The 15918-nt window shown below is 45.3% G+C and overlaps 1 protein-coding gene across 2 annotated transcripts in view; it reads left to right on the forward strand.

Annotated features, from left to right (window-relative positions):
• ASS1 (argininosuccinate synthase 1) overlaps nucleotides 1-15918 on the forward strand; it is a 167448-nt gene that overhangs the window by 28500 nt on the left and 123030 nt on the right. For both annotated transcript variants that reach the window (XM_060250498.1, XM_060250499.1), the window contains exons 4-5: nucleotides 9087-9143; nucleotides 12396-12470. In XM_060250498.1, the coding sequence (XP_060106481.1) occupies nucleotides 9087-9143; nucleotides 12396-12470 (132 nt within the window). The remainder of the gene's footprint in view (nucleotides 1-9086; nucleotides 9144-12395; nucleotides 12471-15918) is intronic.

The raw sequence follows: 15918 nt of genomic DNA on the forward strand, positions 1-15918 counted from the left end.
CAGACTCTGCAGCGACAGGCAGTGGCCAACCACATTGCTGGAATCATCTTAAGTTAGCCGCAGCTTGGCAACACTTTATACGCATGCCCAGTGGATTCTGGGAAAGAACTCAACCTGAGACCCTGGAGAGCTACTTCCAGTCTGCGCAGACAATACTGATCTTGGTGGACCAAGAGTCTGCTTCCGTAGAAGGCAGCTTCGTGTGTTTGAGGGTTTGAGGGAGGCCATGATGGCCGGGTGTTCACTGTGCTGTACAGCTCTCAGGGTTGCCAGCCTCCAGGTGGAGCCTGGAGATCTCCTGCTTTTACAACTGATCTCCTGCTGGCAGAGATCAGCTCCCCTGGAGGAAATGGCTGCTTTGAAGGGTGGGCTCTATGGAATTGCACCATGCTGAGGCCCCTCCCCTCCCCAAACCCCGCCCTCTCCTGCCCCCACCTCCAACGTCTCCAGGTATTTCCCAACATAGACTTGGCAACCCTACGTCAGGCTGCATGGCATGACTGCACGCTCTCCAGTAGAAGCTTTTCCCTGTGTGTAGCAAGCTGGCATGTCAGGGAGACAGGGCTCCATCCCATATACGCTTGTCTTTTGCGCACAGTAAGCATTAGCTAGCAAGGAAGAGAATCCAGCTGTATGCCCTGGTCTGAAGACGTGCAGCTGACACACGGGTTGGTGTGTTGATGGATTAAAATGCTTCTCACCAACAACAGTTACTCATGGTGGTTTGTGGAAACCAGGGTACGCCGGTGCTATAACAATTAAAACATGCATGATATCAAACACCACTCCAATAAAACTGCTCACTGCTGGTGACAGAAATTCCCCAATCTCGAAAGCTCTTTCACAGCAGAGCATAAGAGAAGCCATGTTGGATCAGGCCAGTGGCCCATCCAGTCCAACACTCTGCGTCACATAACAACATAAGAGAAGCCCTGTTGGATCAGGCCAGTGGCCCCTCCAGTCCAACACTCTGCGTCACATAACAACATAAGAGAAGCCCTGTTGGATCAGGCCAGTGGCCCATCCAGTCCAACACTCTGGGTCACATAAGAACATAAGAGAAGCCCTGTTGGATCAGGCCAATGGCTCCTCCAGTCCAACACTCTGTGTCACACTTAAGAACATAAGAGAAGCCCTGTTGGATCAGACCAGTGGCCCATCCAGTCCAACACTCTGCGTCACATAAGAACATAAGAGAAGCCCTGTTGGATCAGGCCAATGGCCCATCCAGTCCAACACTCTGTGTCACACTTAAGAACATAAGAGAAGCCCTGTTGGATCAGACCAGTGGCCCATCCAGTCCAACACTCTGCGTCACATAAGAACATAAGAGAAGCCCTGTTGGATCAGGCCAGTGGCCCTTCCAGTCCAACACACTGTGTCACATAAGAACAAAAGAGAAGCCCTGTTGGATCAGGCCAATGGCCCATCCAGTCCAACACTCTGTGTCACATAAGAACACAAGAGAAGCTATGTTGGATCAGGCCCATGGCCCATCCAGTCAAACACTCTGTGTCACATAAGAACACAAGAGAAGCTATGTTGGATCAGGCCCATGGCCCATCCAGTCAAACACTCTGTGTCACATAAGAACATAAGGGAAGCCACGCTGGATCAGGCCAATGGCCCATCCAGTCCAACACTCTGTGGCACATAAGAACATAAGAGAAGCCACGCTGGATCAGGTCAATGGTCCATCCAGTCCAACACTCTGTCACATAAGAACATAAGAGGAGCCATGTTGGATCAGGCCAATGGCCCTTCCAGTCCAACACACTGTGTCACATAAGAACAAAAGAGAAGCCCTGTTGGATCAGGCCAATGGCCCATCCAGTCCAACACTCTGTGTCACATAAGAACACAAGAGAAGCTATGTTGGATCAGGCCCATGGCCCATCCAGTCAAACACTCTGTGTCACATAAGAACATAAGGGAAGCCACGCTGGATCAGGCCAATGGCCCATCCAGTCCAACACTCTGTGGCACATAAGAACATAAGAGAAGCCATGTTGGATCAGGCCCATGGCCCATCCAGTCAAACACTCTGTGTCACATAAGAACATAAGAGAAGCCATGTTGGATCAGGCCAGTGGCCCCTCCAGTCCAACACTCTGTGTCACATAAGAACATAAGAGAAGCCATGTTAGATCAGGCCAATGGCACATCCAGTCCAACACTCTGTGTCACATAAAAACATAAGAGAAGCCATGTTGGATCAGGTCAATGGTCCATCCAGTCCAATACACTGTGTCACATAAGAACATAAGAGGAGCCATGTTGGATCAGGCCAGTGGCCCATCCAGTCCAACACTCTGTGTCACATAAAAACATAAGAGGAGCCATGTTGGATCAGGCCAATGGCCCATCCAGTCCAACACTCTGTGTCATATAAGAACATAAGAGAAGCCATGTTGGATCAGGTCAATGGTCCATCCAGTCCAACACTCTGTCACATAAGAACATAAGAGGAGCCATGTTGGATCAGGCCAATGGCCCATCCAGTCCAACACTCTATGTCACATAAGAACATAAGAGGAGCCATGTTGGATCAGGCCAATGGCCCATCCAGTCCAACACTCTGTGTCACATAAAAACATAAGAGAAGCCATGTTGGATCAGGTCAATGGTCCATCCAGTCCAATACACTGTGTCACATAAGAACATAAGAGAAGCCATGTTGGATCAGGCCAATGGCCCATCCAGTCAAACACTCTGTGTCAGATAAGAACATAAGAGAAGCCACGTTGGATCAGGCCAATGGTCCATCCAGTCCAACACTCTGTGTCACACTGTGGCAAGAAAGCCCAGGTGCCACCAGGACGTCCATCCATGGAGCCAGGACACTAGAAGCCCTCCCACTGTCCCCTCCACAGCACCAAGAATACAGAGTATCACTGCCCCAGACAAAGAGAGTTCCATCTATACCCTGTGGTATACTTGGAAGAGAGACCACCATGGCAGACTCTGCAGCGACAGGCAGCGGCCAACCACCTTGCTGGAATCACCTTAAGTTAGCCGCAACTTGGCAACACTTTATACGCACGCCCAGTGGATTCTGGGAAAGAACTCAACCTGAGACCCTGGAGCGCCTCTGATGGATCTCTGCTGCAGATGTTTTAAATAAAGCAGGAGGCGCCCATGGCTGCCCCCCTGACCTCAGGAAAGCCCCTGCAGAAGATGAGCAAGCTGATGCTGTGGCAGAGCTGTGGGGTGGGGCAGCCAGGAAGGAACCGTAGAAGCATCAGGCCAGGACAGATAGCCTGAGCAAAACCAGAGGAAACTGTGCTATAACCAATACAAGAAAGACAAGGCTTATAACCACCAAAGCTTTTCTGGGTGATTATTCTCTATATATGGAACATATGAAGCTGTCTTCTACTGAATCAGACCCTGGGTCCATCAAAGTCAGTCTTGTCTACTCAGACTGGCAGCGGCTCTCTAGGGTCTCAAGCTGAGACTTTTCACGCCTACTTGCCTGGACCCTTTTTAGTTGGAGATGCCAGGGATTGAACCTGGGACCTTCTCCTTACCAAGCAGATGCTCTACCACTGAGCCACCATCCCTCCCCCAAGGAAGATCCTTGTCTGGCTCTCACAGAGAAAGAGAGAGAAAAATTGCGAGAGAGTCGCTGACCTGATTCCAAAGACATTAAGAAAACTAAATTTAAGAATGAATCCAAAGTCTGAGCCTATGTAGGAGAAGCACACTATGCAGGAGACGTTCACACTATGCTAAACAATGCATTTTACATCCAGATTTTTGCTATTCTTACACAGTAAAAATCTGGAGGTAAAACGCATTATTTAGTGTGGTGTGAATGCACCATAAGTGTCCTCAAGTTTTCTAAAGAAGAAGATAGTGGGTTTTGCTAACTCCTGCTGCAGACCCCCATTATGTTGCTCCTGAAGGTCTGCACATCCTTCAAAATGAGGGGTGGGGGGTGAGGTGTTTTGTTCCAAGCAGCTCAGCTGAGTCACTGGGTGCTCTTTTCTGATAGTGGCCAATGCACAGACACTTTCAGAGCTTTTACAAACTTTTACAGACTCTAATGTGACATAATCATGCAAAATGTTACTGTGAGCCCAATATATTGTACTGAGGTAAATAGTATAACAGGAGCCCCATGGCGCAGTGTGGTAAAGCTGCTGTACTGCTGTCCGAGCTCTCTGGTCATGACCTGAGTTCATTCTCGGCGGAAGCTGGGTTCAGGTAGCTGGCTCCAGGTTGACTCAGCCTTCCATCCTTCCGAGGTATCCAGCTTGCTGGGGGGGGAAGGGTAGATGACTGGGGAAGGCAATGGCAAACCACCCCGTAAAAAGTCTGCCATGAAAACGTTGTGATGCAATGTCACCCCAGAGTCAGAAACGACAGGGGACAACCTTTACCTTTTTATAATAGTAAATAATTGATAACAACTCCATCATAAGAGTGTCCATCATGAGAGTGGGAGGGACAGTGGCTCAGTGGTAGAGCATCTGCTTGGGAAGCAGAAGGTCCCAGGTTCAATCCCTGGCATCTCCAAAAATGGGTCCAGGCAAATAGGTGTGAAAAACCTCAGCTTGAGACGCTGGGGAGCCGCTGCCAGTCTGAGTAGACAATACTGACTTTGATGGACCGAGGGTCTGATTCAGTATAAGGCAGCTTCATATGTCCATATGAGAGTCCAAAATGCCAAGTTTGAAAAAAGGCTGCAATACCGAAATTTCTTGTCCCATGCAGGAATTTCAAAGCACAATCTCAAAGCGCAACATGCCCCCTGGGCGAAATTGGCATGTTTCAATGATAATTCTTCCTCAGGCAACTATTCTCTTGGAAGTGAAGCTCACAATTTTAGGCATGCAGGAGTCTAAACATTCAGAAGAAGCGTCCACAGTTCTCCATGAAACTGCCCGCAATGCATACCTTTGTCACCATAAGGACTAGAACTGGGGTCCCCAGTGTGGTGCCCACAGGTGCCATAGTGTCTGGCAGTACCTTTTCTGGCACCCACAAATTGATTTTAGGAAGTGGGTGGGACCAGGCAGGCTTTTGCCCAGCAAGGCTTCTGATTGGCCCTTGTAGATTTGATTGGCTGTGCAGCTTCTTAAAAATGTTGCATTGGTAGCAGTTGCCCCCATAGCTGTCAGACTTTGGAACGTCAAATAAGAACGAATCATTTTGTTGCAAAATTAATCCATTTATTTGAGAACAAGTGGTCTGGGATAGAAGCAGATTGAGTTTGATGCATGCCCAAGGCGTCCTTGGGTTTTTGTAGTTTACACATAGCATAACAATAAATTCATTCTCACACTTCGAGAAACAGTTGTCTGTTCCCATACTCTCTTATCTCCTCCCCAGGATGGTTCCCTGTTGGTTACCTTGAGGCAGGCCAAAGGCTTAAGGCGCCTGTGGCTGCCAAGTGAGGAATTCCTCCCATGAGATTTACAACGGTCTCTCTCTGTTTGAAATGCACATCTTTATTCTCAGGGTTAGTAATAGCAAACAAAATGGCGTTAGTCAGGTCAAGAGAAACTCAGCTAAGCAGTCTATGCTTTAAGACAGTTACAATGTCTGACAATAGCATGAGGATCTCCACTGGGTGACTGACTGAAGGTCAGCTGTGACAACCATTTTTGCGGCTGGCTCCACCTCCTGTGGCAGCCATTTTGTGGCTGTGCCCAACATCTCATGTTAGAATTCCGCAGGCTCAAAAAGGTTGGGGACCTCAGGCCTAGAATCTTAAAAGAAAAGAAAGCTGAGAGATTTTGCTTCATTTGCTTTCATAGCTATCTCGCACAGATCTTTTTCATTCCAGCCACTGAGCCCTGGTAGTTCATTTTATTTTTTGCCTCTATCAGGTCTAGAACTTGTAAAGAACACTGAATGCTGCCAGTCTCAGGGAACAGAATTCTATGTGCCCAGCACCACACGCTGTGCCTCTTTCTGGGCTGATTCAGAATTCTGGGCAGCGTATTCACCTGGTTGTCTCAGACTGCTCGGGCCCACCAACCCTGGCTTTTTAGCCTGCAGGCGGAATGAAACAGCTACTGGATGGCTTCATGCCAGTATTTGCCTTTGCAATAATGGTAAGCAGATGGGCCAGGAATTACGTGTGCGTGGAGAAGGCTAATTAGAGAAAGATACTGTCGGGTGTCTCTTGTTGCTAGCGGATGTCATTAGTCATCCATCAGCCCATTTAATACCATTCTTGTTGAAACACACATTTCTCTCCTAATAGTTTTACCTCTCGCTGTGATGTGCAAGAGGTAAGGAGACCCTTGGCTTCTTACAAGCCTCTTCCTTTTCCAAAAGCAGCAGGCGTCTTGTTCTCTTTGGAAAGAGCGACAGAAAATATGACATCCGTAGATGCCTGAATCCATTAATTTACCTCTGAAATGTTGTGAATCTCAGCTTGGGTTTGGGGAGGTTAAGATTCGAGGCCTTCTGGCCTGAGAGATGTGCTTGGAAGCGGGTGGGTGTGGTGGGCGAAACTTCAGAAATGGTTGAATGAACATTTCCATTTGCTCCTGGGCTGTGAGCAGTTTTCTCCCCTTCCCCTTCACTAGCAGAATCTGGCTAAAATACATTGTGCAGATGTCAAAGGCTTGTCTGATTGCACGTCTATCCCATACAAACTTGAAACATTCTGTGTTTCATCTGAAAAGCACAAAACAATTTGGGGAAATGTGTGTGTGTTTCACAAAGAAGGCTGCTGAAAAAACAGTCGGTTGGCTTTGATAGGTGCTGTTGGGGTTGGAACAGAAACTCCATTAGAATCATAGAATCATAGAGTTGTAAGGGACCTCCAGGGTCATCTAGTCCAACCCCCTGCACAATGCAGGAAACTCACAAATACCTCCCCCTAAATTCACGGGATCTTCATTGCTGTCAGATGGCCATCTAGCCTCTGTTTAAAAACCTCCAAGGAAAGAGAGCCCACCGCCTTTGTTCCCTCCCTGCATGCTTTCCCCCTCTTTTCAGCAATTATGCTGAGGACTAGAAGCTTTAAAGTAGGAGGAAAAAATCAGAGAGGGACTGTGACCTTGCAAAAGTCCCAGGTTCAATCCCCAGCACCTCCCACAAAAATGATCTTTCTGTGCTGACCGTAATTAGTATAGCTCGGTAGCTCGGAATACAATAACATTGTATGATGGATACGATTGATTTAACATAAAACATCATGGGTTCTAGTTGTGACTACTTCTTTTAATATAACAAATGCTAACAAGAAAACTTTATAATGGCCCTTATGAGGTTACTTATATTCTATAGTGGATCAAATTGATAAAATAGCATAACAATGTTAAGGAAGTAAGAGAATATTATAGAATATAGATAACAGGAGGCTATATAGGACCTTTAAATAGTTACAATATGTTTTATACACACACACACTTTCTCATGAGATACTCTCATGTCATTATGTTAATATATCATGTCACATCATGTATCTGCTGAACTATTCTGATATACATTCGATAAGAAACATCTTCAGTATTTGTAAAACTGCTCATATATTGTTTATTTAAGTAACTATAACAAAGCTTATTTAAGATCTATTTCTCCCCTTTCCCCCCTTCTGTACCCCTATTGAAAATTTAAAATACAAATTTAGTAGAACATGATTGTGATGGGAAAGGCTTTTCTCTGCCTGAGAGCCAGGGGAACAGCTGCCAGTCAGAACAGACGATATTTCGCTAGATGGACAAAGGGCCTACAGCTTCATGCGTTCACGCTGAAGTGGGCAGATATTACATTCACATGAGCTGGAGGCAGGGCACTGGCTTTGCATTCAGACAGCTCCACTATCAGGCCTTGGCTCTTGAAGTTCAGGGATCTTGGGCAGCAGAGGTTGGAAAAGGCTCTTCTCTGCCTGAGATGCTGGAGAGCCAGTGCAGCCCAAACATGAAGCTGCCTTCCACTGAATCAGACCCTCCTTGGTTCATCAGGGTCAGCCTTGTCTACTCAGACTACAAAAATACAAAAATACAAAATATTGTGCACAAACACTCTTAACTGGTGTATATAAAGTTCTATTATAATGAAATGAACAGCCTACAACAGTGGGCATACATTCATACAGTATAAATAGAAATAGAAAACAACAGTCTCAAAACAATATTCCAAGGAGGACCCCACACAGTCACAGAGTTTTCAAAATGAGTACAATGACTCAAAAATAAAGTTCCACAGGAGTCCCTCCGTTGTTTGTTGACTTCTGAAGGACAAATTCTAGCCTTCACGCAAACCCCGGATTTGATTGCGTTCCGCTGCTCCTGCAGCTTCCTCGTAAGTCAACTGTAAACAACAAAAGTGACCGATAAAAACCACCCTAAACCAAAGTGATTTTAACAAAAACATACAGATACAGTAGGTCAAACAACCTGAAAAATCCAGCCAAGTTCTTTCTCAAACGCCCAGGGTCTCAGGCAGGGGACTGTCACGTTGCCTGTTTTAGCTGGAGATGCCAGGGATTGGGCCTGGGACCTTCTGCATGCCAAGCAGAGGCTCTCCCACTAAGCCAAAGCATCTCCCTACACAGGGACAGTGGCTCAGTGGTAGAGCATCTGCTTGGTAAGCAAAAGGTCCCAGGTTCAATCCCCAGCATCTCCAACTAAAAAGGATCCAGGCAAGAAGGCATGAAAAATCTCAGCTTGAGACCCTGGAGAGCCACTGCTGGTCAGGGGAGGGACGGTGGCTCAGTGGTAGAGCATCTGCTTGGTAAGCAAAAGGTCCCAGGTTCAACCCCCGGCATCTCCAACTAAAAAGGGTCCAGGCAAGAAGGCATGAAAAACCTCAGCTTGAGACCCTGGAGAGCCGCTGCCAGTCTGAGTAGACAATATGATGGACCCAGGGTCTGATTCAGTATAGGGCAGCTTCATATGTTCAGGAGACAATCCTAGACTGGGCTGAGGGTCTGGCTCTCAATCAAAGGCAACTTTGTGTGTTCATATGCAGTAGAGCTTTGAGTGATGCTGGCCCTGAACTTACTGCCAGTCCAAAACCTGGGGCAGGGGCAAGACGACTAGCATCCAGGACGTCAAAAGGTGAGAGTCTGTGATGTGGTTGGCCTTTGTACTCCAAGTTCTTTTTCTCTCTCCTTTCAGGGGAATGATCAGATTCGATTTGAGCTCACCTATTATGCCCTTTGCCCGCAGATCAAAGTAAGACGTTATATAGGCTATATTCTTAGTACCCTTTGCTCATTTATTTGTTTCTACTGTACCATTGTCTGTTCCCAGGAATGTTTGTTAGTTAATGCAAAACAACGAATTGGTAAGATTAAATCTGCACCCGTATGCATGGGCATCAAAATGCTTTGTAAGTAAAGAGCCTGTTTTGGGTCTCTATTATGCCTGGATGTGTCATATCAGGTAAGATCATAAGAACTTCAAAAGAAATCAGCTGGCTCAGACCAGTGAGGGTCCATCTAGTCCAGCCTCCTGTCTCACACAGATGCCAACCAGTTCCTCTGGAGGGCCAACAACAGGGCAGAGAGGCCGAGGCCTTTCCTTGACAAGAACCTCAGAAGAGCCCTGCTGGGTCAGACAAGGGAGGGTCCATCTGGACCAGCATCTTGTCTCATGCAATGGCCAGCCAGTTGCACTAACAGGGCATAGAGGCTCAGGCATTCATAAGAAAAGCCCTGCTGGATCAGACCACTGGTCCATCTAGTCCAGCATTCTGCTCACATAGAGGCCAACCAGTTCCTCTGGAGGGCCAACAACACTGCATGGAGGCTGAGGCCTTCTCTTGATAAGAGCCTAAGAAGAACTTTGCTGGCTCAGATCAGAGGTCCATCTAAGTCCTGCATCCTATCTCACACAGTGGTCTATCTCACAGCATCCTATCTCACACAGAGTGAAGAAGAAGATATTGGATTTATATGCCACTCTTCATTCTGAATCTCAGAGTCTCAGATTGGCTCACAATCTCCTTTACCTTCCGCCCCCACAACAGACACCCTGTGAGGTGGGTGGGGCTGAGAGAGCTCTCCCAGAAGCTGCCCTTTCAAGGACAACTCTGCCAGAGCTATGGCTGACCCAAGGCCATCCCAGCAGCTGCAAGTGGAGGAGTGGGAAATCAAACCCGGTTCTCCCAGATAAGAGTCTGCGCACTTAACCACTACACCAAACTGAACTCAGTTAAGAGTTCAATAGTGGGTGGAAAAGTCCGAGATACAGGCAGGAAGATTAGATTGCTTCATTTTGTTTGCTTTGCCCCATGTGTCACTCCTCCAGGATGTAGCAGGTGGTGGAGGAAACTGCTGTTGGATCACAGCTGACTTAAGGCAACTCCATGGGGGTTTCAAGGCAAGAGCTGTTCAAAGGTGGCTTGCCATTGGCGGCCTCTGCACAGCCACCCGGGCTCCCTTGGCGGCCTCCCACCCAAGTATTGGCCAGGACCAGGGGTGGAATTCTAGCAGGAGCTCCTTTGCATATTAGGCCACACCCACCTTGTGTAGCCAATCCTCCAGGAGCTTACAAAAAAGAGCCTTGTAAGCTACATCAGGGGTGTGTGTGGCCTAAGATGCAAAGGAGCTCCTGCTAGAATTCCACCCCTGTCCAGGACTAACCCTGCTGAGCTTCTGAGAACTGATGAGATCTGGCTAACCAACACTATGCAGGTCAGGGCAGAACTCTGCCATCAGCACTAGCGGACGCATAACAGCCCGTGGCCACCTCCAACTCTGTGCACAGGGCTATTGGCTGGGTTGGGTTTGTATCCCAGCCTTCCTCCAGGGGACTCATGGAAACTTCCCCCTCCCCTCCTTATTTTATCCTCACAACAACCCTGAGAGGCAGGCTAGGCTGAGAAGGAAGTTGAACAAGCCCAGATCTCCTCACATGTCCAAACAGGGGTTTGAATCCTGGTCTCCCCAGTTGTGACAGAAATCACAGGTCAACAGTGCATCCTATGCAGTTACTCCAATCTAAACCAATTGAAATGGATGAGCTTAGGCTGGAGTAACTCTCTTTAGCATTGCAGCGTCAATGTCAGATTTTAGTTACTTATATAGAGACTAAATATATGGGATTTGAGTTGGACTCTATCCGGGGGGTGAGCAGCTGCACTTGGTGTGGTGCTGGGCAGTTGGGTGTGCCTCCCTTGCTAACTTAATGATCAAACCGTCTCTTAAAAGGATGTCTAAAATGTACTCCACTATTGGAGCATGCCTTCCTTTCTGACTCCTCTTGATGTGCATCCTTGCCGCTGCTGTCTTGGGCACCGGGGAGGCCTCAGAGCATGCACAAAGTGCCCTCGATGGTGGTTTGTGCGTCTCTAGAGTGGGCTGCAGAAAGCCTGGCATCAGGAGATGAGTTCCTCATGGGCTCCACCTTCTGAAGGGGCCCCCCAGTCTTCTGTTTGTTCCTTGCACTGGTCTGGGTGCCTCTGGTGACCCTGATATTGACACATGTCAACACCCCCAATGCCTAGAGCGGGGCACCCTTGAGGAGCAGCTGCTGAGGGTAAGCCGACCTGTCTCCATCCCTCCTCCGCTCATCCTTTGCTCGAGGCGGCTTGAAGGTGGATCTTGGATTATCTTTGTTTGGGGGAGATTAAATCCTTGGTGCTTCTGGCCATTGCAAAAAGCTTTGTGGCAAAGATTGACTCCAGCTTAGAGCTATATGGTGAGGTAGCAGTTAGAATGTTGTACACAGGGGTTGGGAGGGGGGAGACCTTCAAACACCCTGCTTAGCCATGCCTCAAGGATCTTGGGCCTTCCCTCTGAGCCCAGCCACTTTGCAGGGCTCTTGGAATGACTCAAGTAAGACACACCTCCCTCCCTAAGTGGGGTCCCATGAGCTCAGGGCCAGAGCCAGCCTGGGGCCACAGTGTAGACTTGCCAACTCTGGCTTGGGAAGTTCCTGGAGATTTGAGAGCCAGGCCTAGAGAGGAAGTTCTGTTTCTGTAGACCAGAGGTGGCCAAACTTGCTTAACATAAGAGCCACATAGAACAAATGTCAGGTGTCTGAGAGCCACAAGATATGAATGTCAGATGTTTGACAGCCATGAGATGGAGGGAGGGAGGGAGGGAGGGAGGGAGGAAGGAAGGAAGGAAGGAAGGAAGGAAGGAAGGAAGGAAGGAAGGAAGGAAGGAAGGAAGGAAGGAAGGAAGGAAGGAAGGAAATAGATGGGGAGGTAGAAAGAAAGCAACTTTAACTTTGCATGCATTCTCCAAGCTTTTAGCTAGCTTAACTTGGAGAAGTGATTTAAAGAGAGAAATGCCTCTCCAAACCAGTTGATGGTGCAGTGGGGGCTTTGAAAGCCACACAACATGTGTGAAATTGGTCACCCCTGCTCTAGACAGTATGATTTGCCGTCCTTCTTCTCCATGCCCTGTCTGGAGCAACAGACTTAGCCTCTGAATGTGAATACAAAACACCTCCTGATGCTTTTCCCTCTCTCTGCAGATCATCGCTCCCTGGCGATTGCCGGAATTCTACAGCCGCTTCCGAGGGCGGAGTGACCTGATGGAATACGCCAAGGTACCTGCACCCTTCCCTCCTCTCCCTGCTTGCTGCCTATACTTTCTTGACACAGTCTCCAAATCTCCCCTGCTCCGTGGATCCCTCACAGTGAAAGGGCCAGTTCTGAAGGTGAAAGAAACTTGCAAAATCGCAGGTAGTTAGGGTCTCCATCTTGCTATGCATTAATGTGGCCAAGTGCAAAGTAATGCACATTGTGGCCAAGAATCTCAGCTACAAATACAAGTTGATGGGTTGTGAACTGGCAGAGACTGACCAAGAGAGAGATCTTGGGGTCGTGGTAGATAACTCACTGAAAATGTCAAGACAGTGTGCGATTGCAATAAAAAAAAGGCCAAAGCCATGCTGGGAATTATTAGGAAGGGAATTGAAAACAAATCAGCCAGGGAACTTCCGGGGTTGGAAAATGCCAAGCTGAACTGCTTCTCAGAAGAGGAGCAGGCTGGAACTTCTGTTCGGGGTAGTGGAAGGCAATCTAATGCCTACTGCCTACTTTTCTCAGTCAGAGATCAGTCCAAGATATGCACAGGAAACTTTGAGGAGATTTACCTTGGCTAAAAGGGAGTCCCGGGGGGAGGGGTCTCCGGAGATGAGTTGCATTTTCATCATCTGCAGAAGTTTCCAGAGTCATTTATTTGACATAAGCTCGACAGGATTCTAATCTTCTTTGATACTGCTAAACATCTAAAGCTATACAAGACTGGTATTGATCTGGATAACTACAGAAAAGGTACAGATTGCTATCTTTCATTCCGGGACTAATTAAAGTTAAACAAAATAAAATCAGAAGGTGGGAAATGGAAATCTTGAAAGCTTGGACGAAGAAGGGGAGAAGGGGAGAAATTTGGACTTTGCAAATTTAAAGGACAGTGCTAAAAAGTGGAAAGGAATTTATTGTTTTGTCTGCTTGCGGTTTTGGAGAAAAAGCCCCATCATCATAGATTTGCAGCTCCCACAGCTAACACAGGAAATACGTCAAGTATTGTGAGATCTCTCTACCAGCGAAAATGGGATTTGGTGGCAAGCAAAGCAGGAAGTATTGGAAGGAAAAAGGAAATCATTGAAGCAGCTAGCCTATTCTAGGACTGTAATATCATAGATAAACATCGGCGGCTATTGCAAGGAGGCTAAAATTTAAATAAAATGTTTAAAGTGTTCGGCACATTAAAAATTGGTGGAGCCGACAGAGGTGATGATTATAAGGTAAATACTATTGAACATTACTGTTAATAACCATTTTAGAAGCTTCTAGAGGAAAAAAGAATGTTTTTTAAAGTGAAGCAGAAAGTCGTGACCGCCATTTTGGAGAAAATAAAAACATTAAATATCAATATCTGAGCCCAGGAGGCTCTCAGGATGGCAAAATTAGGCTTATTGGAAAAAGCAAGCCTCACTCTTTTAAATCTGATAGTTGAAATTAATTTGGTGAGGTCAAAATTTTTGGTGTTTTTACATGTCAGACCACAAGCAAACCCATGCAAGGACTGCTTCACTGGAGAAAATGCAGGAAAGATGCAATGGAAGCCAGGATAATGAAAGGGATGAAGGAGATGATAATTGCTTCCAAAAAAGAAATTAGAAAAGATATTGAAGAGCTAAAAAAAGATTTATTATTATTATTATTATTGTTATTATTATTATTATTATTATTATTATTATTATTATTATTATTATTATTATTATTATTATTATTATTATTATTAATTTCATTTATATCCCGCCCTCCCCCACCTTGGCAGGCTCAGGGCGGCTAACAACATTCCATAAAAACATACAGTAATAAATAAAACCTTAGATTTACAATATAGAACAATAAGACATTAAAACATTAAGGATCTCAGAAATGAGACTGTGGTGACATCAAAAAAAGTGCAAGAGGTGGAAGGGAGAGTGAAAGTACATGATTCCACCTTGTTAAAAATACAAGAAAAAGTGGCAATTCATGACTGCAAATTGATGGAGACCCAGATACGTCTGAGAGGAGTACCTGAGGATGAAGAAACTGATTTGAAAGAATATATAATAAAAATAATTGCAGAATTTTTGGAGGAAGATCCTGAAGGGACTAGAAACATGTATGACTATATGTATAGAGTGAACTCACTATATGCCAAAAAAATTATTCTACCAAGAGATGTGGTTATAAGATATATGACAAAAGAAATGGTGGGGAAAATCATGAATAAAAACTTTGAAAAGACATTGATAGTGGGAGGCAGCAGAGTAAGAATTATGAAGGAGTTGCCAAGACAAGTGATAAATGACAGAAGAGCATATAAGAAATTGACAGAAAAATTACGGGACAATGAAATGAGGTATAGATGGATAATACCTGAAGGTTTGAGCTTCAGCTACAAGGAAAAAGGATTACAATTACAAGCACACAGGAACTGCGTGGCATTAATGAAGAACATAAAGAATTTGCACCATGATGGATTACAAATTATTATCTTGGAATGTAAATGGACTAAATTCACCACAAAAAAGAAAGGCAACGTTTCATTGGATTAAAAAGCAAAATTGTAATATAGTTTGTTTACAAGAAGTACATATCAAACAAAAGGATTACAAATTTTTATGGAATAAGCAATTGGGACTAGAATTTCATTCATTGGCTGAACAGAAGAAAAGGGGAGTGATTTTTTATATTAAACAAGATTTGGACCCGTGTTTAAAGATAAAGATGGAAGATTTGTAGCAGTAGAAATAATGTTAAATGCAAAAAACCCGCTGCTACTGGGACTGTATGCACCAAATGGAGCAAAAGATGCTTTTTAAAAAGACATTATACAACAAAGTGACATATGATCAAGTTTTGATAATGGGGGACTTTAATGGAACAATTAAGAACACATTGGATAGGTCTGGGGAAAAAAATTAATAAGGAAGGAAAATTGCCAAAGTCTTTTTTTGAATTGGTCAAACAAGAAAACTTGGAGGATATATGGAGAAAATTTAATCCTGAAGTGCGGGACTATATCTTTTTTTCAGCAAGACATAAAACTTTTTCCAGAATTGACATGTTGTGGGGCACTAAACATTTAGGCCTTATAACAAAGAAAATAGCGATTTTACCTAAAATAGGGGCTGATCATAACCCAATAATGTGGATTACAAAATTGTCTAAAAAGTCGAGAAGATGGAGATTGAGTGAAGATTTACTACAGAATAAAGAAATAGTGACATCTCTAGAAAATGAAACTAAAGCTTTCTTCCAAATAAACGATAAAGAAAATATAGAATTTCAGATGGTGTGGGATGTTTATAAAGCAGTAATGAGAGGAATATTGATTACATTGAATAATAAAGACAAGAGGGCAAAAGAAAAACAGATGCTGGAAATTCAAAATGAAATAAAGAAAAAAGAAGGGGAACTGAAAAAAAGGCCAGGGAAAAAGAAAATTATGAGGGAGATTACAATATTACAAACACAAATGAGACATTTGTT

This window comes from Heteronotia binoei, chromosome 12 (genome assembly GCF_032191835.1).
Source record: "Heteronotia binoei isolate CCM8104 ecotype False Entrance Well chromosome 12, APGP_CSIRO_Hbin_v1, whole genome shotgun sequence".
Classification (NCBI taxonomy): Eukaryota; Metazoa; Chordata; class Lepidosauria; order Squamata; family Gekkonidae; genus Heteronotia; species Heteronotia binoei.